Below are 23,160 nucleotides of genomic sequence, written 5' to 3' on the forward strand. Positions count from 1 at the left end.
GGAAGGAGAAAAGAAGGAGTTAACTATAGTTTATTCTTCTTGTCCTTGGTCTGTTGAACCCTTTCTCTCAAAAGGAGAAACATAGGCACGGAGAATTTGTAGACAGGTACATTATGATTGACATGCTAATTTTGCTAATATGATAAACTAATTTATGACAGGTCTGGAACTTGATCTTTACTCTCTACTTTCTTGATGATGGTACGCATCAGTATTTCACAGTTAGGGTTTGTCTTTTTATCTTTATTTATGTGTATGGCTATTTTACCTACATGTATGTCAGTGTATCACATGCATGTCTTGTGTCCAGAAAATGGTGTCAGTTCCCTGGAACTCGAATTACAGTTGTGAGTTGTCATTGGGTGCTGGGAATGGAACCCCGGGTCCTCTAGAATAGCCAGTGCCCTTAATGGAGTCTGAAACAACTGTCTAGCCCTCAGAGTTAGGTTTTCTTCCATACCCATTCCCTGAAGTTGACTGAGGAGAGGCAGCTTTGGACCATGTATTGAGGACCAGAGAACCAATCTATAATGCAGACAAAAGGTGATGCCTGAGGCAGGGAGGTTTTGGACTGTGAGGAGAGGGTGCTGGTGGTGAGTCCACTTTATTTTCATCCTCCACTTCGTGAAGGATCTTACTGTGTTTACTATTTAGTAATCTGTAGGACCATAATGGTCACTGTACACTGATCCCTAGCAGGCATGCCCAACCTCTTGACATTGCAATACCAAGTTGTCATGTATAAATTCACATTGGAAAACCATGCAGTTGAGTTAACAAAACAAAACCAAAAAAGCTCCAGAAAAATCTCATTATGTTTTAAATGAGTTTATAGTTTGGTATTGGGCCACATTCTTCCTTACCCTGTTGTGTATGTGGAAGCTACAGGTTGGAAATACCTTTTAGGGTCCCAGGAAAAAGTGAGGTTATTGAAAATAACAAATATGCTAGTTTACCATTCTTGTGGTCTTCCCTTCCTCACACCCTACCTTCCCAGCCTGCGTGTTAAGATTACCGTAAGCCTTATCCTATTCAGATATGTTCTAGTAGAGAAACTGAAAGATACTACTCTGAATCTTTGCAGGGCAGGCAGTGGAATGTCTTAAGTAAGGTAGTTGTTTGGCAAAAAGGACTTTATCTGAATTAAGTCAAGAAAACTAGAGTATACATGACATATTTGAAGAGGATTAGCAAGCCTCAAGCCCAGGGTGGTGGTGCACACTCATGGTCCCAGAGCTCAGAAGACTGAGGATCCTGAGTTGAAAGTTAGCCTGGGGCTAAATAACTAGACTGGGGAAAAGGGAGAGATGTCTTAATGTTTCTCTAGGTGTGGACGTGATACTGTGGCTTGGGGTGCAGTCACTCAAGCTAGAAGGTACCATTTCGTACAGTGGGTGAAAGAATAAGAAAAGAAACAAGTAGAGCTGATCAAATAAGATTCTATGAGAAAGTTTCAGAAGAGAAGATGAATTTAGTTCCAGATATGTTAAATGCCCGTGAAGTGTCCAGAACAAGTGTGGAGCTCATATAGGTAGCAGTCCGGGGTTTGGAGGAGATGGTGGAGCATCCTGAGTGACTAAGCTGATTGAGACGCGCATTATCTTGAATAGGGTAGACCTTGAAAATGTGTTGTGATTGTTCCTGGGAAGGTGTGGTCAGAGTAGAGAGACAGGAAAGGAACCAGGGATGTCTGAGAAGCCTGGGAGGGATTTGAGAAAGGAATTGTCTCTAGAGCTAAATCATAGTGCTTAAAGGCCTGGCATGGCGCAGTTGAGAAAGCACCCACTCTGTTTGACAGGTTTGCTATCTAGAAAAAGCAGTTTGGGGTTAGGATATAGAAGGAAGCCAGATTATAGTCCTTGGAAGAGAAAATAGGTGATATGTAGGTATAGTTTTCTTCCATCTAGTCTAACATTTTGAAACTAGATGGTAGAATCTGAAAAAAAGACAAAGTTCTGAGAGTGTTTTTCTACTATTTATTATCTATGCATCTTATTTTCTTTTAAGTACAAGTAAGTAAAACCCTGAAATCTTCAGATTTGGTACTTGTAGTTGAAATTTTAGAAAACATAAAGAGCTACTGAAAGACCACAGAGGTATAAAATATGAACTGCTTATTCAATATTGTGGCCTATGGAGGTGTTTAAAGTTAATAACTTTACAGAGAAAAAAATTGCCTACCATTGAGTTCATTCACTAGTTCACTAGTTTTTAGTATAGCCACAGAGTTCCACAATCAATTGCAGAACATCTTAAGCACGCCAAAAGAAACCCCGTGTATGTTTGTGGTCATTCCCCCTCCTGGTGCAATGATCAGTTACCCACCTTTGGAGACTTGCCAGATCTGGATGGTCTGTTAAGTGCAATTGGAATATTTGTGACTGTCTTCCACAATGTTTTGTTTTATTTTCTTTGTGTTCTGCCCCCACTCCCACTCCCACCCTGTTTTTGTTTGTTTGCTTTGGTGTCTGAGTTTTGTCCTGTAGCCCCTGGTGTCTGAGTTAGATATTGTCCTGTGGCCTCTGCTGGCCAGATGCACAGTGTCCTCTTGCTTCAGTCTCCCACTGTCACCAAACTGTGCGGGCATGCTTTCAAGATTCATTCATGTTACAGTGTGTGCTAATAGTACTTTATTCTGTTTATGTCTGAAATATAATCTGTTTTGTCGAGAGTGAATTTGATTTATTCATTAGTCTGTTGAGGGTATTTGATTGTTTCCCCTTTTTGGCCACTATGAACAGTAATGCTGCTGTGAATGTTTGTGTGTGACTTTGTGTGGGCCTAGGTTTTCAGTTCTCTTAGACTAAAAACAGAATTACTGGAATTGTTTAGCTGGTTGAGTTACTTCCAAAACTTTATATTTAACACCCCACATAATGGAATATATGTGAATCCCAGTTTGCTATATCCTCATGTCCGTCTTTCTGGTTATTGTTATCGTTGCAGGTATGAAATAGTATCTTGGATTAGCTTGCAAATTTTTGTGTATGTAACTAGTTTTTGAAAACTAGAAATAGGAAATAGTTTTCAGTCCTTAAAATTGAACTAATCTTCATGCTTAATGTAACTCATTTAGTTTTTGTTTTCTTGCCCATCTTTTGTGTTCAGACAGACATACTTAAGTTTTAAATTTCACAAGTGGCAGACGACAACCTTTTAATTTTCCAGATCTTTGAAACAGTGCACTAAAAATTTACTTAATGTGTTCATTTCCTAGAATGATTACTGCATTTATTTTTAGAAAATTTCTGGGTTTTTTTTTCTTTTTTCTTTTTCCAGTGTTGGACATTTAGTTTAGAAAAGGTTTTGAAGGCCAGGCAGTGGTTGTGAATCACACCTTCTAATCTCACCACTCAGGAGGCTGAAGCAGTCGGATCTCTGTGTTTGAGGGCAGCCAGGGCTACACAGAGAAACCTTGTCTCAAAAGAGGAAAGAAACAAGGTTTTAAGGTTTTAAAAGGATGAAAAAGAAAGACATTAACATTTGGATGAATTTAACTTTTCATGCATTAAACATGTTCATGTTTCTATACCACTCATTTCATTAATCTTAAAAACATTTACATTCTGACTTCCCTCATTGAAAAGCTCTAAGACTAGAGGCAGGCACGTCATTTTCGATCTGGCCCACAGCCTTGACTGTAATGTAAATGCTGTGGTCTACTGCATGTAGAAATTATAGTCAAGTTTACTCCTAGAAAGACAGATTTATTCATCAGGTAAATTTTTCAAAAGGCCGAAAAAGTCCATAGAAGTCTTAGACTACTATGAGAGCTGTTTCTCCCCTTTCCTACACACAAGTGTGTTACACAGATGTGGCAGTATTTTTATTAATCACTGAGAAAGAAAATATGAGAAAGAAAAATAATCAGTTTGGTCAATAAAATGGCTCTCGAGGTTAAGGCACCTTGCTGCTAACTTTAGGACCTGAGTTCAGTCCCTGGAACCCATGTGAAGGAAGGAGAGAACTGACTGCTATGTCCTCTGATCTCCACTTAAGCACTGTGGCATGCACATACATACATATGTATATGGAAAAGTTAGTTCATACAGTTCTTACCGATGACCCAAGTTTAGTTCCCAGCACCCATGTCAGGTGGCTCATATCTGCCTATGATAATTTCAGTTCCAAAGGATTCTCCTCTGGCCCTGTATTCACATGTGAACACACTCACATACACATAAATAGATGAGTAAGAATTTTTCTAGATTAAAAAAAAAGCCAGACTGAAGTAAATAAGGATGCTTTGGGTTTTGCAGTTTCTTCTGCATGCATCTGGTGCAGTGAGTGTTGCTCAGTATGTTTAGAGACTCAGGGTTCATCTAGGTGGGACAGACTCCGTAAATCATGGGCTGCTAAGGGTATCGCATTAATAAAGTACCCAATTCAACTTCTGGTTTTGGCTTTAATAAATAAAATCTAGGTAATTGTGTCACTGTGGTTTCTTGTGAACTGGTGGATGTTTGGCAAGTAATTCCAAAGCAGTCCTTGCTGTCTCCTGGCCTCCAGTTTCTTGTCTCACTCTCTTCCATGAGTCGTCCTCACTTTCCTAATATACTTGAAAGTGCTGTATCTTTAGGCTAAAGGGAACCATACTAGTAAGATCAGGAAACATGTGTTTAATCTCTTCCTTTTTGTTTTAATACACCCTTAGAGAATGCATTGGAAGCATTTTTTTTTGTTGTTTTTATGTTTGTTTGGTAGTTGTTGTTACTGTTATTTTGACTATATTGGGACTCACTCTGTAGACCAGGCTGACCTCGAACTCCCAGAGATCCACCTGCCTCTGCCTCCCAAATACTGTGATCAAAGGTGTGCGCTACTACCACCTGGTACATGATTCATTTTTATTTTTTCTCTTCACCCTTATCTGGTCTACACAGGCTCTAGGACAGCCAGGACTACATAGAGAGACCTTGTCTCAAAAATAAATAAATTTTTTTGTTTGCTTGTAACCAAAACTGGCCTCAAACCTGCAGTAGTCCTGTGTCAGCCTCTTCAGTGCTGGAACTACAAACTTTTACCCCCATACCCTGACAATTAAAAACTTAGAATCTTTACCTAAAGTGTTGAAGGGGACGTGTACTTACCTCTCAGTTTCTGGGATAAGTATATTAGTGTAGTTGATCTAGAGGCACTTGTCCTCTGTAGAATTGGATTTTAGTACTATATAGGAAAAGGGCCTTTGATTAGATTGGAGTTGAAAATGTGCTAAGGTAAGCAAAGTGATACGTATTTGTTTGACCACCACTCTTCCACAAAGATGCTGAACTCCAACATTTTTCATATTCTTTTAGTGGGTAAATTTTTAAAATTTATATAATTACTGACAATTCTCTCTTCTGGAATCACACAGAAGCTTGTTTCCGGGTGTTTAATAGTACAGTGTGTACTATGTCGCTAACTTGTAGTAGATGCAAGAACCAAGCAGTAGTTGCTTTCAGAAGCTTTTCCTGGGGCATGTGAGGTGGAGATCCTGTTTTCTAGGGCTTTGGGCTGTATATTACTCACATTTCATGTAACAGCTATGTAGCACAGGTTGGCCTGGAACTTGAGATAGCTTGCCTTGGTGTTCCAAGTATGAGATTACAGACATGCACACCACTCCAGTTCAATAGTATTCTTGAAGCTGGTGATTTTACTGATATGTGAAGTCCTGCTTTCTCTCTCTGCCCACTTCTTAGTTAGGCTGATGTTTTCTTATTTGCAGGTTTGGAAATTAAACCAAGTAGGAGAGTGCTTGAGTAGCATGTATAAGGCCCTAGGTTGGTTCCCTTCCAACACTGTAAGAAAGCAAAGCAATCAAAACACTTGGGTTTTGCTTTTTCTTTTCCTTTTGGTACTGAGGATTCCTCCCAGGACCTTGAATGATAACCCTGTGATCTACTGTTGGGTTATACCCCTATTTTAGTTAAGAGTTTCTGGTACTGTAATGAAGCTCCGTGACAAACAAAAGTAACTTGGGGAGGAAAGGGTCATTTTACAGTGTGTCGGCTGTCATCCAGGGAAGTCAGGTCAGGAACTCAGGCAGGGCCTGAGCCTAAAGGCAGGAAATGATGCAGAGGCCAGAGGGAGTGCTGCTTACTTGGTGTTCCTGTGACTTGCTAAGTCTTTCTATCACCCAGGACAACTAGCCCAGGGGCAGCAATACCCATAGTGGGCTGGCCTTCTCACATCAATCACTAATTAAGGAAATAACTACAGGCTTCACCACAGGCCAATCCGTTGGGACATTTTCTTAATTTAGGTTAGGTTAGTCCAGAATAATTCTATCTTGTGTCAGGTTGACATAAAAACTAGCAAACATAAATACCCTACTACTAGCTTGGTGCTTTTCGTTGGTTCTGTCAAATATGTTAAAAAATACTGCATTTAAAAATTACATTTGAGGGACCAGAGTGATGACTCGGTGGTTAAAAACACTGCTCTTGCAGAGAGCCTGAGTTCAGTTCCCAGTCAGTGCCCACATAGGGTGGCTCACAGTTGTTCTAACTCCAGCTCCAGAGGATTCAGTGCTCTCTTCCGACCTCTGTAGACATGCACACCACATGTGGCATACACTCAAACAGACACGTACACAAGAAGTATGTGCTTAGAAATTGTATTTGAAGGTTGGAGACATGACTCAGTATTGGCATGTAAGTATGAGGGCCTGAGTTTAGCTCTCTGGCACCTATGAAAAATACAGGCATGGTGGTGTACTGTGTAATCTCAGTATTGGAGAGGTAGAAGCAAGACCATCTCAGGTGCTCAGTCATTCTAACCAGATCAGTGAGCTTCAGGTTCTGTGAGAATCCCCCTGTCAAGAAAATAGGTAGGAGGCAACCATATTCACCCACATACACACATACACGTTCACATGCCAAAAAAAAACCCCTACATTTAAAAGTGTCTAGGTAGGTTTAGGGTTGCATTTGTGCTGAGAAACACAGTGAAACAGGAAAGGAGTTCATAGACGCTGTGCTACAAAACTGAAGAGCCTTTCTAGGTCCTTTCTCCCTGCCTTTATTCGGGATGGCTTTACTTCTGGAGTCATAGACTCTAATGATAAAGGAATGCTGAAACTAGAAGTTAAGGTACTTGTGATGGATCTTGAAGGGTGACAAGCTGCATTTAACCAGAGACACAAAATGAAAACAGAAGCTTTCCTTTGACATTGTGCTGCGTAGGCTAGTAGTTGCTCGTATTAGTTCCCAAACATTGATAAAGCCTCCCCAAGTAGAGCATAATTATCTTGAAATTTTTCCAAAAACCTTTATTTGATGTTAATAACCTACCCCCAAACTAAGCTAAGTTATAAGGGGTGAAAGTCTTTACTTAGATGACTCTGCATGTCAGCGCTTGTCTGGTTCTTCCACATCTGTCTGACAGATGGGGCTGCTGTTTCCTTGGCTTTACTTGTCTGGACTCTTCTGTGTTGCCCATTTCTGCTGTTGAATAAGGGATCCTTTACACCTTACAGTAACTAATCTGTTTTGAGCTTAAGGGAGGAGCTCAGCACGCCTAGAACCGGTCTTACATCTCACTTTCAGATTACTGAGAATACACTTGGCAGTGAGGTGGGTGTTGTGTTTAAGTGTGAGAGGTTGGTCAAGGTGAGAACTTATTCATGTGTATATGAAAGAAATTTCTGAAGAGAAAGGGAAGAATGTTTTTCTAGGAAGCCAGCCCATAGAAGTGTATAGTATAATACATGATCTTTTTAAAAACCAAACTTGAAAAAGCTATTTGAAGGTTTCACCCCTTCTTTAGACACCTTTCCGTTACTGGAACAGGTACTTGAGGTAGTCACCTCTTAAAAGAGAAAAATGGTACTTGTTTTTGCAGTACATGTTACTGAGCTGTTACTATTGTTCAGCCCTTTGAAACTTTTTTATTTTATGTATCTGAGTGTTTGCTTAAATTTTTGTATGTGTACCATGGCATGTGTATGCTTAGAGAGCTCTCAGAGGTTAGAACAGGAGTTATAGAGGATTGTGACCTGCCATGTTGGTACTGGGAAATGAACCCATGTCCTCTGTAAGAACAGCAAGTTCTAACTGCTGAACTTTTCTCTCCAGCATAGGTTTTTGTCTGTGATGTGGAGTGTTGCTTGTGCTTCCCTTGAACTTGGGCGTGATCTTGGATTATAGGCCTGTGCTATCAGGCTTGGCAAAAAGTTGTATCTGGCCTACGCTGTCAGAGGCTCCAGTTCATGATGGTTGAGTTGCTTTTGGGTATGCAACAAAGCAGTACATGATGTCGGAGAGTGTTTCAGAATGGACAGATGTCTTCATGGCCAGGACATGGGAGGAATGGAGTTATCCCACAGGCCCATTTGAGGGCATTCCCCCAGTAACTCAATAAACACCTACTAGTCTCCACCTCTTAAGATTCCCAGCATTTCCCAGGAGTTTAATATAGTGCACAGTATTTATTCATGTGTTAAAGAAAGAGAGGTGGGCATTGTGGCATATGCCTTTAATCCTAGCACTTGGTAGATCTCTGAGTTTGAGACTAGCCTGGTCTACATAGCAAGTTCCAGGCCAGTCAAGGCTATATAATGGAACCCCATCTCAAAAGAAAAGAAAAAGCAGATGTTTCTTTCTGTTTAAAGTAACAGAGTGTGTTCATCCCAATCTGTGACTTTTATATGCTGCCTACTCCAGGTGAATAACTTGGGGTATCACCTTTACTCTTAGTTTATTGTCTCTCTGAGTTTTTCCCCTGTTGGGCTCTAATTGTACACTGGTAGTTACTATGAAACTTTTATATTTTGAATTAAGAGACTCAGAACTAAATGGAATCTTGAGAATCATTTTCTCAGTCATGAAAACATTCTATAATGTAGCATATGATTACGTTCTAGAATACTTCCTATGATTGCAACTTCATAAATTGATAAAGTCATTTCCTTTTTTTTGTGATGTGGACCAACCTACAGAAAATAAGCTGAATGACTTTTGCTCATTTTAAAATAAAAAAAAATAAGACAGGTGATAAACATTCTGAATGTTGGCTTGAAGGCTCTATGTCATTTGTTTCCCTTTGAAGCAATAGGCTTTTTACTTGTTAATTTTGAAGGAAACTGTCTTAGGGTTTTACTGCTGTGAACAGACACTATGACCAATCAAGTCTTATAAAAGATAACATTTAATTGATGCTGGCTTACAGGGTCAGAGTTTCAGTCCAGTATCATCAAGATGGGGACATGGCAGCATCCAGGCAGGCATGGTACAGAAGCTGAGAGTTCTACCTCTTCATCTGAAGGCTGCTAGCAGAATACTAGCTTCCAGGCAGCTAGGACTAGGGTGAGGGTCTTAAGGCCACATGCACAGTGGCACAACTACTCCAACAAGGCCACGTCTCCAAATAGTGCTACTCCCTGGGCCAAGCATATTCAAACCATGACAGAAACCTCTGGGATATGGCTTTAGCTCTTATGTGAAGCCCTGGATTTGGTTTAGCACCAGGAAAAAAAAAAATGAATGACGGATACCAAGCTAGGATATAAAAAAGATATTATTCTATGGAAGGGTGGCAACAGTGAACAGCAGCCTAGGCCTCCCCGTGCTAGGATTACAGGCATATGCTACCACACCCAGGCAAATCAAAATCATTTTAAATTTTTTCCTGAGTTTTTTTTTAACCCATTTATTTATTTATTTGCTTAGTGTAGTGATAGAGATTGAACCCAGAACCTTGTGTCTCCTAGGCAAGGCCTGGTACTGAGCCTGGGCTACAACTCTTCTCCACATGTATTATTTAGAAATGTGTTTTTAATCTCCAAGTATTTCTATTACTGATTTCTATTTGCTCCTGTCTCTGTTTAATAACAAACACTATGTAATTTCTTTTTTCCTGAATGTGTTAAGTTTTATGACCTGTATTTATGCCTCATTATACGATCGATCTTGGCCAGGGTTTCTGTGCACTTGGGGGAGCATGTATTCTGCAGTTGCTCATGAAGTAATTTATAGGTGTCCATTATATCTAGTTGATTGATGGTGGTGTTGCATTCAGTTATGTCCTTACTGATTTTCTGCCCCTAACATCTATCTACCTGGTTCTGATAAATAGGTGACATCTCCAACTGCAGCAATCCTCCTTCCATTTCTGTCAGTCCTCCTTATGTGTTGTGATGAGTTAGTGTTAAATGTACATATAGATCGTGACGTCTTCTTGGAGAACTGACTCCTGTAGTATTCTGTGATAACCCCTTCAGTCTTCACCATTTCACTTGTGCAGTCTCCTCTGTCCAGAATCAGTATGGCCATTTCTTGACTCATCTTAGAATGGTAGGTTTTTGTTGGTGGGAGTGGGGATTCAGGGTCTCTCACTATAGGCCAGAGTAGCCTGTAACTCTTCTTCCTCAGTCTCCTGCGTGCTGAGATTGTAACATGTATCTCTATACACAGTTCCACCATCCATTTGCTTTTAGTCTGTATATGCCTTCTTAATAAAGTGAGTTTCTGTAACCAATATATAATTGTGCTGTTCCTTATCTTCTCTCAAAATGTGTCTTTGAATTGATGCATCTATACTATTGACATTCAATGTCTGCTCCGTTTGTTACGTCTTTGGTCTGTTTGGTTTGGTTTGATTTTCCTTGTCCTTTTTATCTCCTTTTTTGCCTTTTGGCTTTTCACTGAGTACATTTATATTATTAATATTTTTCTCTTCTTTGTCATTTTTACTCTTTTACCTTTTAAAGTGATTGCCCTAGAACTTGTAATATACATTTTTAGCTAATCCAACTCAATTTTCATATTTTTAGGTGAGTTAACACTAGTATTAGTTTGTTATGGTTTTCATTGTTTAGTGACAACACACATACACACGCATGCACGTGCATGCCTGTGGTAAAATACCACGAACAAGAACAATTTAAGGAAAAAACTTTCTTTGAGCTCTGGATGGAGAGATTAGATGTCTGTAATGGTGGGGAGGCCTTGGCAGCAGGATCAGGAGAGTACATCCTACCTGAGTACCTGGGAAGTAGAAGGTGGTACTCCTATATGTAGGACCTTGGAGTGCTACTATAACCCTCAGAGGCTAGTCAGTCTCCAGTGACACACCTTCCCCAGAAAGGCTCTACCTCCTAAAAGTCTTATCACTTCCCAAACAGTCCTACCAACTGAGAGTCAAGTGTTAAAACACTTGGGCCTGGGGAAGGGGCATTTTCATGACTAAGTAATACTTACCCTTCTCTCTTATATCTCTGTCTTTGTTAACATTTTATTTGTACATAACCATACATTACAACAGTATACACATAACATACATAATTTTTGTGCTAGTATGTGAATGAAATCTTTCACCTGTTAAGTGCAAGTGAAATAAAAGTTTTAGCTTAGCTTGTAATCCCAGCTGTTCAGGGGTCTGAGGGAGGGAAATACCATTTTCAAGACCTATCTGGGCTATGGAATTGACTTCAAGACCAACCTTTACAACTTAGTAAGGAATTTTTTTTCAGCATCTTTTATTTTATTTTCTCCTTGTTTACCTGGCTTCTGAAATCACAAGTAATTCTTCTGTTTGGCTTTCCATAGGTAAGGCATAAATGTCTGTTCTCTAACTTATTATGAAGCATGGTGCACATATGCGGAAAGTAAATAAAGGCAAATTTGAAAGTTTAAGAACACATCTGTGAGGCAAAGATAAGCAGTAGTTTTAAGATAAAATATTTAACATGTTGAACAGATGGAAGATTACTGTCCAAAAACATAAGTATCTTCTAAAGATCAAAACACCTCTAAAACCAAAGCACTCTAGTACAATGGTTCTCAGCCTATGGGTCGCTACCCCTTTGAGGGTCACATGGCCTTTGACAGGGGTTGCATATCAAATGTTCTGCATATCAGATATTTACACTATGATTCATAACTAGCAAAATTACAGTTATGAAGCCAGACAGTGGTGACACACGCCTTTAGTCCCACCACTTGGGAGGCAGAGACAGGCAGATCTATGAGATTGAGGGCAGTCTGGTCTATAGAGCAAGTTCCAGGGCAGCCAGAGCTACACAGAAAAACCCTGTCTTGAAAAACCAGAAATAAAATAACAATGAAATAATGTTATGGTTGGAAGTCACCATAACATGAGGAACTGTATTACAGCATTAGGAAGGTTGAGAACTGCTGCTCTAAGTAGAAACATAGGCACATGGCATGATAATTAAGAAATTGTGGGAGGCAGGAGAACTACCATTCTTTCTAGTAATCAGAGAAATGTAAATTAGTGATCATTCTTTTTTTTTGGGGGGGGGGAGGGCCTAACTAATTTATACCTGACAAAATTGAGAACAATGGAAGTATACAAGAGAGTATAGAAAAATTATTCTAGGGCTGGAGAGATGGCTCAGTGGTCAGGAGCACTGACTGCTCTTCCACAGATCCTGAGTTCAATTCCCAGCAACCCCGTGGTGGCTCACAACCATCTATAATGGGATCTGATGCCCTCTTCTGGTGTGTCTGAGGACAGCTACACTGTACTCACATACATATAATAAATAACTCTTAAAAGATGATTCTAAGTCTAGTCATGGAAAAGTAAAATAATGACAGCTACTTGGGAAAGCAGCTGGCCACTTCTCATAGGATTGACACATGTCAGATTCTGGAAGTCTGTCTGTAATATATGTATATAAAAGAGTATGTCCTAGTATCTCAATTACACCAATTTTTGTGAAACATAAAGTACAGCAATTTCCCCTGCAGACACCTATAGAAGATGAGAAGTTCTTGAAGAGGAGAGAGACATTTTGCTTCTACACTTTATACTTTTGTGGAGAAGAGCTGCTTAGCAGGCCTGGGATTGCTCATCTTAGGGAGACCTCCTCCTTTAGATGTTGAGCCTTGGCTGATGTTTGGGAACTTGGGCCTTTAGAAAAGAGTTCCGTTGTTAGGATGGTTCTGTCCTCAAATTGTAGTTCAGTTGTGTCTTGACTGTTCAAGCAGTATGGCTTATGATCGCCTTCCTTCCATGTAGGCGTTTACGTTTAGACTGTTGGGGTGCACTACTCAAGAGTGCCTATGTGGCCAGGCAGTGAACCCTGGCACTATCTCTCTAGTGAGTCTCCCTGGTAGACAACTTGCTTCAGGAATTCACGAGTCCTTTGACTTCACTGGGAGAAAACTATGGGAAACTTGTACCCCTGAGCTTTACTTCACACCCCTTTTCTTTTGCTGCTTTTATTTTGTATCCGTTAGCCATGGCTCTGAGTGTGGTTACAATTTGGATCACCCTGGATTCTTTGGTAAATTTTTTATATTTAAGTATGCTGATTCCTTGTTTGACACATGACTACAGTGCTACCATCTTAAAAAGATCAGAGTTTGATGGAGAGCCAGAGTCCTTGACAAACTGAGGAAGAACCGTTCTTCAGAAGAGAACAGATGAACATATTTGGGAAACAGAAGGCTAGTAGGAGCTGGTGGAAAGATTAGGAGATGAACCGGAAGGAGGCTGATTAGCAAGCCAGAGGAAACAGGATGAGGTTTTATTTGCACGCTGCGAGGAATTGAACCTTGGGCCACCTGCATTCCTGCATGTTAGAAAAGCGCTCTACCAGTGAACTATCTCCCCAGTTGGAAAGTATGAGTTTTATGCCAGGTTGTGGAGGTGTATGCTGTCCCACTCCTCCACCTTGCCCTAAGACAACAATAGTATTTTTTTTTAAGAAGCCGAAGTTAAAATGGAAGCTTTGCCTGGTGAGATTCTTGGTAATAAAGAAATGACTTTAAAAACTTCACGTATGTTATTTAAGACAAGATGACTATGGCCATGCCATCGTGGATGCACTGTATCTCCTCAGCTCTTAGAAGCTACGTAGGTTCAGGCCTGTTAGTACTTGGATGGAAGGGCAAGTTAGTTATTACTTAAGGCAGGCTACTCCATTTTTTCTCTTATCAGTTTCAAATCAGTATCACTAAGCAACAAAGATCAAATTTTAAATAGCATTTTATTGATGCCAGTTCATTAGCTGTGGTGTTCTAAATGCGATTATCAACACCTGTGATGTCTGAAAGACATACTCTGCTTTACTAAATGTATAGAAGACACTGGCATTGTGGAGGAAATAAAAAGATAATATAAATATTGTATAATATAAATAAGAAAATATAAAAGATTACAACAGACACTGAATTATAGTCATTGGTGATAGTGATGAAATTAAAAGCCAGGGATAGTAAATAAGCCCTAAAACAGGAAAAAAAAAATTACATGAAATCAGTCATATCAATAGTCATGATCATGATGATTGCCTCTGAATCTTAACCTTCTATTATAAATTTTTGAGTTCAGTATTGACCTTTGATGCCTCTTTAGATTATTGGCAACCTCCTAAAAGTAAATTTCGGTAGAGTTGTAACAGGAAAAAAGGTTGGTTGGTTTGTTTGTTTGTTTGTTTGTTTGTTTGTTTTAATAGAAGGTTAGTGGTTTACCAGGAAATGTAGTTTTTCTTTATAAAACTTCTGGTCTACTGACTACAGCTTTGTCGCACTTCAGTGTTGTAAAAATAACTTTTTTTCCATATAGCGGTGAATATATATTGAACTGTTTAAACTGCAGACGTGATAATTGGCCTCTGCTATGTTTGTTTTGGCAATGAGAAATATCTGTTCTATTAGTTTAGGGCTTTGATTTGTCTTTTTAGTTGGACATAAAAAGAATCAATGTTGTTGTCAGTTAATTTATCACAGTGAGTCTTGATGTTCTTAGTTTTATTAATGGTGGGTTACTTTAGTATCCTATGGAAAGTGCTGACTGTTTCTTGAAGGTAAGATACATTCTCTGAAAGAAGATAGGACTTGGAGCCCCTTTTCGCATGTACTGTTGGAGACAGAGTCTCAGGTAACACAAGGTGCTCTCAGACTCATTATGTAGCCAAGGCCTGTCTTGAATGGATGCTGATAGAGGAAGAGGAGACGAGGGCGCACTGCGAAGTCCTTCCTGGAGCTCACAGAGACCTGCTTGTCTCTGCCTCGTCTCCAGTGCTGTGATGAAAGGCATGTGGCACCACTTTGAGCATTGCCTTAATGTTTAATCCTCCATGTCCTAGGCACTGGGATCATCACTACATCCAGATCAGGAGCCATAGTTTTAATGCCCCAAGTTTGGAACTTCTGAAAAATTCACTTTGTGGACAGGGAGGAAAAGAAAACAGTGGAGTGGGAATTTACTTAAGTGAGTCTGCAGACACTGGAGAGACGGTAGGTTAAAGAGAAGGAAGGCGCTGGAATAGAGCTGAGCCTGCTCTGTGAATTGGAGCAAACACACTCCTGTCCAATTTACCTTGTAAAATACATCTTTTTTTTTTTAGATAACTGTTTAATAAAAATAATAAATATGGCAAATTTTTACTACATTTGTTTACTATTTGTGGAGTGTGAGTGTGTACAACACAGTGATCACATGGGTCCTGGGGTTCAAACTCAGTTCATCAGACTTAGTGGCAAGCACCTTTTTCTGCTGAGCCATCTCACTGGCCCAATACGACAAAATTTTATTACCCTTTTGATTTAAATATTCTTTTATTTCTATAAAATACCTTCATGGTAAGGAAAGGACAAACTTATATTAAAATTTGTGTTTCTTGCTGAGAGTGATAGTACATACACGAGGTACCAGGACTTCAGAGGCAGAAGAATGTCTGTCATGAATTTTGGTGATAGGAGCTGCTGTTAATAAAATATGTTGCTCTGGCCTGTGTCTTCAAGCAGTTGTAGTTGTGCCAAGGGTGGTGTGCTTGGGTACTGGTTTGTGACCTCTGTTAGAGGTCCACAGAAGGAGCTGAGGTAGACATGAGGAAGCAGTTGGGAGGAAGTGGATGACAAAGTGTTACAACAGTACTAGTCGTAGGAAAATGTTTCAAGATGAGTTCTATTCTGGTGTACTGAAAAGCAAAGACAGATGGAACAAATGAAGCAGAGAAGTCAGCTGGAGTAAAACACAGTGGATTTTTTTTTTTTTTTAAAAACTAAGAGACCTTGAGATTCTCCTTTATTTTCTTCAGTTATATTCTTAATTAGTCAGTCCTGAGTTACAGCTTCAAATGAAAAACTGAAAAAACAGAACATGGTGCTTTTTGCCAGTTTCACCTGCTGATGTACAGTTTTGCCATGTTCATACAGGTTTGGATAATTCTAGTATTTTACAACAGAGTCTTAAACTTTTTTCACTTGGAACACCATGTATATAGATAGATACATAAACTAGTATATAGATCTAGCCTTTACTAATAACAAGTCATAATTCTTAAAAACAATTCTTTGGCATGCATATCATTTTACTGTTTGTTAAAGATGAGAGTAGGGTTAAGACTATACCTTAGAAGTAGAGTGCCTGGTATTGAAATCCACACTAATTAAGGGGCTAAGATTAGGGAGATGTGTATGCTAATAAGATAGACACACTTTTTAAAAAATTACAGTATGTATGGGCTGGTTAGTCTTTATTGTCTTCTTGACATAGCCTAGAGTCGTTTGAGAAGAGGTAACCTCAGTTGATAAATTTCCTAAGGAGATTGGCCTGTCTGTGACCATGTGTTTGAAACTTCCATGATTGATGTGGAGGGCCCAGCCCACTATGCATGGTGCCGTCTCTAGGTAGTTGGGTCTAGGCTCTATAAGAAGGCTAGCTGAGCATGAATCAGATTAATCTCTGTGATTTCTGCTTCAGTTTTTGCTTGTGTTCCTTCCCTGGTTTACCCAGATAATGGGCTGTAACCTGTACGATGAAAATAAACCGCCTCTAAGGAATCATGTTGTTTATCATAGCAACAACAAGCAGCAAATGTGTGCATGTATGTTGACCAGAATGCCTGTGCTAGTTCATAGCATGCATATGGAGGTAGGAAAATTTGTGTGGCACTTGGTTCTCTTTTACCATCTAGGGCCTGGAGATGGAAGTCTGGTCATCATCACATTTGACAACAAATACCCTTAGCCTCTGAGCTATCTCACCTGCCCATGCTTATATAGTTTTATATTAAGAAATCCTGGCTAGCCGGGCGGTGGTGGCGCACGCCTTTAATCCCAGCACTTGGGAGGCAGAGGCAGGCGGATTTCTGAGTTCCAGAGTTCGAGACTAGCCTGGTCTACAGAGTGAGTTCCAGGACAGCCAGGACTACTCAGAGAAACCCTGTCTCAAAAAACCAAAAAAAAAAAAAAAAAAGAAATCCTGGCTAAATATTTGCTAGTGTAGGTCATAGAGCATCTTCATTGTTTTTCAGAATTGACTAAATTTGGTTTTTATCATTGTTTATGCTAAAAATATCATTCCACATATATAAATAGTACAAATGATAACAGTATAATACTTAGGACGATCTCAGAAATTGTTCTAAATTCTCTCTTGATCCCAAGTCAAAATTTATTAAGTGATTTTTTTTCTTTTAATGAAACGTAACTTAGAAATTCACACTAGCATTTAGGGGAGCGACATGTGCAGGCCCAGAAGTAAGTGCGTGGTGAGGTCAGGTGGTGCTGTTGGGTGTCTTCCCTCTATCCCTCTCCATTCTGGGTTGAGCCAGTTCACTGAACCCAGAACTCCCTATTCATCTAAACTGGCTAGCCAGAAAGGCCCAGGGATCTTCCTATCTCTGCCTCCCCAGTGCTGGGATTACCTGTGGGGCCTGCTGAGCCCAGCCTTATTACATGGGTTCTAGGGAGGAACCTTTGGCACCATGCTAATGCAGCAACACTTTACCAAGTTAATCAGACTAGTTGGATTTTAATCAAACATTCTAAGCAAGTACAGTCCAGAGATAAGCTAATTTGATAGTTGCATGCTAATTAAAGTCTGGTTTTTTTTTTCATTAAACCATTATGTTTTTATAATAGCTGCAAACTTGGTGTGTACAGTTAAAAACAAAACCAGACTACCATTCATTCCATGCAGTAGCCTCCTATCTGGGTTGAGGAGTTTCAGGCAGTAATTATATTGCTTAGCATGAGGTCATGCACAGTAAACTCAGCTGATGCATCACAGGTGAGCAAAGCCAGAGCCTCAGATGAGTTGTGTTTGATTTGGGGTTCATTTTTGGTAGTTGTGCCTTTAGAAACCATGTACTACTGCTAGATTTTTCCTATCTACTACATTCAGACCTGTGACCCCTGAGTTTTAAGAAATAGTTTTCCCATGTCATTCTCAGGACATTGTAATCCTGTTTATGCCCTTTTATTTGTTCCGGCCTAAGGTTTTCCTTCATTTGTTACTCAGCTGTGGTGTTCTTTCTTGCACCCTCTCCAGACTTTTTAAACTACATTTTTCCTTCCTTACTAATTTCTCCCCAAATTTCCTTTTTTTTTTGTTTTGTTGTTGTTGTTTGTTTTGTTTTTTTGTTAGTTCTTGTTTGTTTGTTTTTGTTTTTTTCGAGACAGGATTTCTCTGTGTAGCCCTGGCTGTCCTGGAACTAACTCTGTAGACCAGGCTGGCCTCGAACTCAGAAATCTGCTGCCTCTGCCTCCCAAGTGCTAGGATTAAAGGTGTGTGCCACCACTGCCCAGCTTCTTCCCCAGTTTCCTATGAAAAGTCTCTAAGCATTTTTCTCAGAATTTTTTGATACTGCAAACCTATATGTAAAGTAAATACAAAGGAACCTAACAGTTAAAAATCAGATTCTGCTCTACCAAGCTAGTTAGTACTCCTTCAAAGGCTTGGTCAGGCATTCAGCAGCAGCACCTGTTAGTTGACTAAGAATGAAAGTGTTCTGGTTAATCTACCCCAGACCTTTTGAATGTCTGGGGACCTCAGCAGTCTGACCGTCCTGGTAAACAGACTGCTTTACACTATACACCAGTTCCAAACAGACAAATTGGCCCAGAATATATTTCTTTTTGATATTCAGTCTAGGAAATCTGAAGTAACAAGTAATACTTAAAGTTTTTTTAATTGGCTAATAGTAATTAATGGTTATTGAGGCATTTTATGCCCCAGATTCTTTGCTGAGTCTGGAGGCCTTATGTATTTTATAAAGGTTAGAACACAGGATTAAATGTGTTCATTATCACACATTCTCAAAACCAAAATTTTATTTACTGCAACTAGTTGTAAGGCTGACTATATTTTTGATAGGAATAAAGTGTCTACATAAATGTCTTTTTAATACAGCTTAGTAGATTTCTTGATGTTGACTTCAAAGTGCAAAACAAAGTTTTATTGTTTTATGCTGAATATCTATAATTTGAATGATGATTTTTAAGATACTATGTTTAGCTTTTATATGTGTGATTTAATTTATATATAATAATTATACATATATCTGGTACAGTGTGACATTTTAATACATATATATGTATGTATCTGTGCGTGTCCATACACATAGATACATATAACATATGCAGTGACCAGATCAGGCTGAGTATACTATTCAGATAGATACTAGGGTTTTTATTTTATTTTCATAAAACATTCTTCATTTTAAAGTGGAATATATAAAGCATTCGTGATATGTCAGGCTTTAAGAACATTGGATAAATAAAAATCCAAACTTAAATATTTACTTATGATACAAAGACATTCTCTAATAATTATCAGCTTTCACATAATGATTTGGTAAAATACATTTCTCAGTCATTCACACAAAGTGCTTGAATGATGCAGTCGGTGCTGTGGAAGCCTGTGGCATTTTACACTTCACCTTGGTCCTCTTTCTTCCTTTGTTCTTAGTTCTCTTCTCAGTGATAGTGATGTAAAGTACATTTCTTTTCTGCCAGTGCTTCTTTAGCTGTTTAAATTGAAGTCCTTCTTTAAGTATGATTTTCACATAATACGTTATATTAATTTAAATAACTTGAAATATATCTTTTCAGATTATCAGATCTTTGAGCATAAAAAGTAGATGTGCAAGTTGTTGATTGCTAAGAGGGAATAATGAAATCAATGAATCTTTTTGCCTTTTCTATCTTACATTTAATTTTTGGGTAGGCAGGATATTTGTACAGTCTGAAAGTATACAAGACACACTAATCTCTTTGCTGTCCATTTCCCATTGTTCCCATTTTCCTTCCCCACAACTTCAACCTTTGGTATTAGATTTCTTGGGGACATGTTTTACGCATATTTACAAACAGACATATTTTAAACTCCTTTAATGCTAATAGTAGAACACTGATGTGTTTTCTTCTTTTTACATTCAATGGGGGTTTTTTATATGGTGACATATACCTATATTTAAGACAGCTTCCTTACTTGTTTTCTAGCCATATCATACTTGTTTGTATGAAACAAATTTATCCAGTCCTATTAATAGGCTATTTTTTATTGTTTGTAAACTTCTGCTACTACAAACATTGTAATATGCACCTTTGTGTATACATTACTTCATATGTGCCAGTTTTACCTGGAGGGCACATGTGTAGAAATTTAAGATAGGTGGATTTGTAACTCTCCTTGTTTGGTAATGTTCCTTTTGGACCTACATTGAGTTGAAGTCTGCTTACTCCAGTGTGGCCCAGTGTCCCAGTCCCAGGAGTACTAGAGTTGCAGGCATAAGGAAACCTGGGTACTTTACATATCTATATATTTTGAGATTTTTACCACTATAGGAAAAGTCACCATAACCATGTAAATTTTTACTTTGCCATTGTGCTATACTGGCACAGCATGATTTTTGTTAAGAAAAAAAAAAGTATATTCCTGTGTTCAGTCTCTAAAATGTAGTCTTTTTTTGTAAAGTAAAACAAAAATAACCATGCACTATGTAGGTACTTGTGTGCAAAATTACTTAAAGCAATATAACAAGAATAAAACAAGATTCTTGTGTGTTAAAATTCTCTGATTTTAAAAAATATATTCATGAAATTCTTAATTGCATCACAAGCTATAAAAATAAAGTGGTGAAAAAAATTAAATTGCTACCATTGCATTGAATTTTCATTCATTTGCATTGAAGAATATGAGTCCTAAGTCAAAATGCTTTCAATATGCCTTTAATCCTTCAAGAAAGTAAACTACTTCGAAATTAAGTTTTAGAAATACAGTTGAGTAGAACCTAAACAATTCACAATGCCAACTTTCAGTTCTGCTGAAAGCAGGAAGTGTATTACTGACAAGCAGAAATATTCCAGCCCAAAGAACATCCCTACTGCCATATGTGGTAAGAATTTGTCACTAACCCACAAACCACTTCTGTAATTCAGTGAATAAGCAGAATCAGTCTTTGTTGGACATTTCCAATTCAGTGTGAAAGAACTTTGTTTTGCAGTGTTTTACAAGTAATCATTAGCTTATGTCTTTGAGAGAGCCTAACACATCATGGGTGCTCCTGCGTTATTGAGAGAAGCCTGTACATAATTCCCCAAGTATGATTTTAAAACTTGCTTAATGAGCCCCTTATTAAACACAGAAATTCTCAGCTTTTTGATGTCTTTAAATAGAATTACTTCTAGTTGTTCCTCCTTGCTGCTCATTTGTAATAAACACTAATCTTTGTTTGCACTTACTCTAAAAACAAATTATTCTTAGGGTTAATTTTTAGGGGATAGGGAAACTAACAGCTTAGATCAATAGGAGAATTAATTGTGAGGAATTGGGTCAGCAGAATTCATTGAAGAGCTCTTTGTAAATCATTAACATTTTGAAAATACCAATGTTTCTCTAAACTTGAATTTTATTTTCTTGTATTTTAAGCGATTGAGAAGATTGTCTACCAAATATAGAACAGAAAAGATTTATCCCACAGCCACTGGAGAAAAAGAAGAAAATGTTAAAAAGAACAGATATAAGGACATACTGCCATGTAAGTTTGAAATGCCCTTGATAGAATAAATAGAAATGCTATCTAGCCCTTTGTAACCTCACGAGCTTTGTTCCTGAATTGAATAGCTAAGGAGGTAGTAGCAATCCCTCCCAAGATACCCTACAGAATAATTTGTGACCGCTTCTTAGAATCCATTCCTTTTTGGGTAGCAGTTTGTGGTTTTGGTTTGGTTTGGTTTGCTTTTTTTACCAAAAACAAACAAAAGAAATAAAAGTAATGTAGACAATTGGGATAGTTTCTTAAAACACTGATTTATCTGCTACCTGATCACAAAAGAGCCTTAATTAACTGTGGATTTAAAATGGGCCATAAGATGCCTCAGAAACCTGTGTCTGCTATCCTCAGCAGTCTGTCTCTTAAGCATGTCTCAGGTGAAAACATTATATTCTCATTATAATTATATGCTAAGATGATATTGTTTTCTAGCTAAGTAACTGTAAACACATGCTTAAATGAGAGTTCCCAGTCTGTGGAGGTGTCTTGCACTGGACCTGCGTTTTCTGAAAGCTGCTGTAGTGTTTCCTTTCATGTCTCCACGCTCTCTAGTCCCATCTCCTTGACCGTCGTGATTAGAGCTTCTCTCTAAAGTATCCTCATGTCACAGACCTAGTAGTGACCTCATTAGGCCCAGTTTTCCAGGGTTTCCTTTCCTGTTAAGTGTTATGCCATTGCCAGTCCATTTTCTGAGTTTCTCTTCTTCCATGATAATCTCTTTCAGGTCATTTCCTCCTGCTTCCCTCTGTTCCACTGATTTCTTGTGTGCATGCATATCTATGTGTGTATTAGAGGATGGTCAAAAGTCAGCCTTCTCAGTATAGTGGTTCAGAAGCCACGTCTGGTTTTCTTTTTCTTTTTTTTTGAGATTTGCTATCTCACTAGATTCCCTGGCCAGAGAGCTTCAGGGATCTACCTGTCTTTGTCCATCTCCCTAGTGCCGGGAGTATAAGTACCACTCATGCCTGGCTTTTTATGTGGGTGGTGGGGATGAACTCAGGTCCTCAGGCTTACATAGCAAGCAGCTTACTGTCTGAGCCATCTCTCCAGTCCTCCTCACTGGCTTCTTTACCTAAATTTAATCCTTCTACTCTTAACTGTTCTACATTATTCTCATCTGAGGATTGTGTGATTAGACACGAGTAATGAAATTAACAACCGCACAGAGTAGCAGCGATGAGGTACCACTCTATAGGTTCAATTCTGAATTATCACTAGTTTGTAGCTGTAAGACTCAGGGCTGGTCTTCACTGTGTGTGGTTTTCTCAATGGTAAATTGAAGTTGGTAGTGATGATGCATCTAAGGCCTGCTTTAGGTGTTAGATAGGTCAGACATCTTTTACTAACCTAACACAGTAACCACCCAAAGCTTTTGCTTTAAATACACTCCACTTTCCTTGCCAGTTGCTTTAGTCTGTTCA

At 38.8% G+C, this 23,160-nt stretch overlaps 1 protein-coding gene across 3 annotated transcripts in view; it reads left to right on the forward strand.

Moving 5' to 3' along the window:
- Ptpn12 (protein tyrosine phosphatase non-receptor type 12) overlaps window positions 1–23,160 on the forward strand; it is a 71,464-nt gene that overhangs the window by 3,779 nt on the left and 44,525 nt on the right. The window contains exons 1-2 of one of the 3 annotated variants that reach the window (XM_028778123.1): window positions 21,010–21,082; window positions 21,616–21,724. The exons of 1 other annotated variant lie outside the window; for it this stretch is intronic. Coding sequence is in view for 1 of the 2 variants with exons in the window: in XM_028778120.1 (XP_028633953.1) it covers window positions 21,616–21,724 (109 nt within the window). In the remaining variant the exon portion in view is untranslated. Of the gene's footprint in view, window positions 1–21,009; window positions 21,083–21,615; window positions 21,725–23,160 lie in introns of those variants that run through there. One more of the 3 variants, XM_028778120.1, reaches the window with a different exon arrangement.

Source organism: Grammomys surdaster, unplaced genomic scaffold (genome assembly GCF_004785775.1).
Source record: "Grammomys surdaster isolate TR1022 unplaced genomic scaffold, NIH_TR_1.0 325, whole genome shotgun sequence".
In the NCBI taxonomy this organism is placed as follows: Eukaryota; Metazoa; Chordata; class Mammalia; order Rodentia; family Muridae; genus Grammomys; species Grammomys surdaster.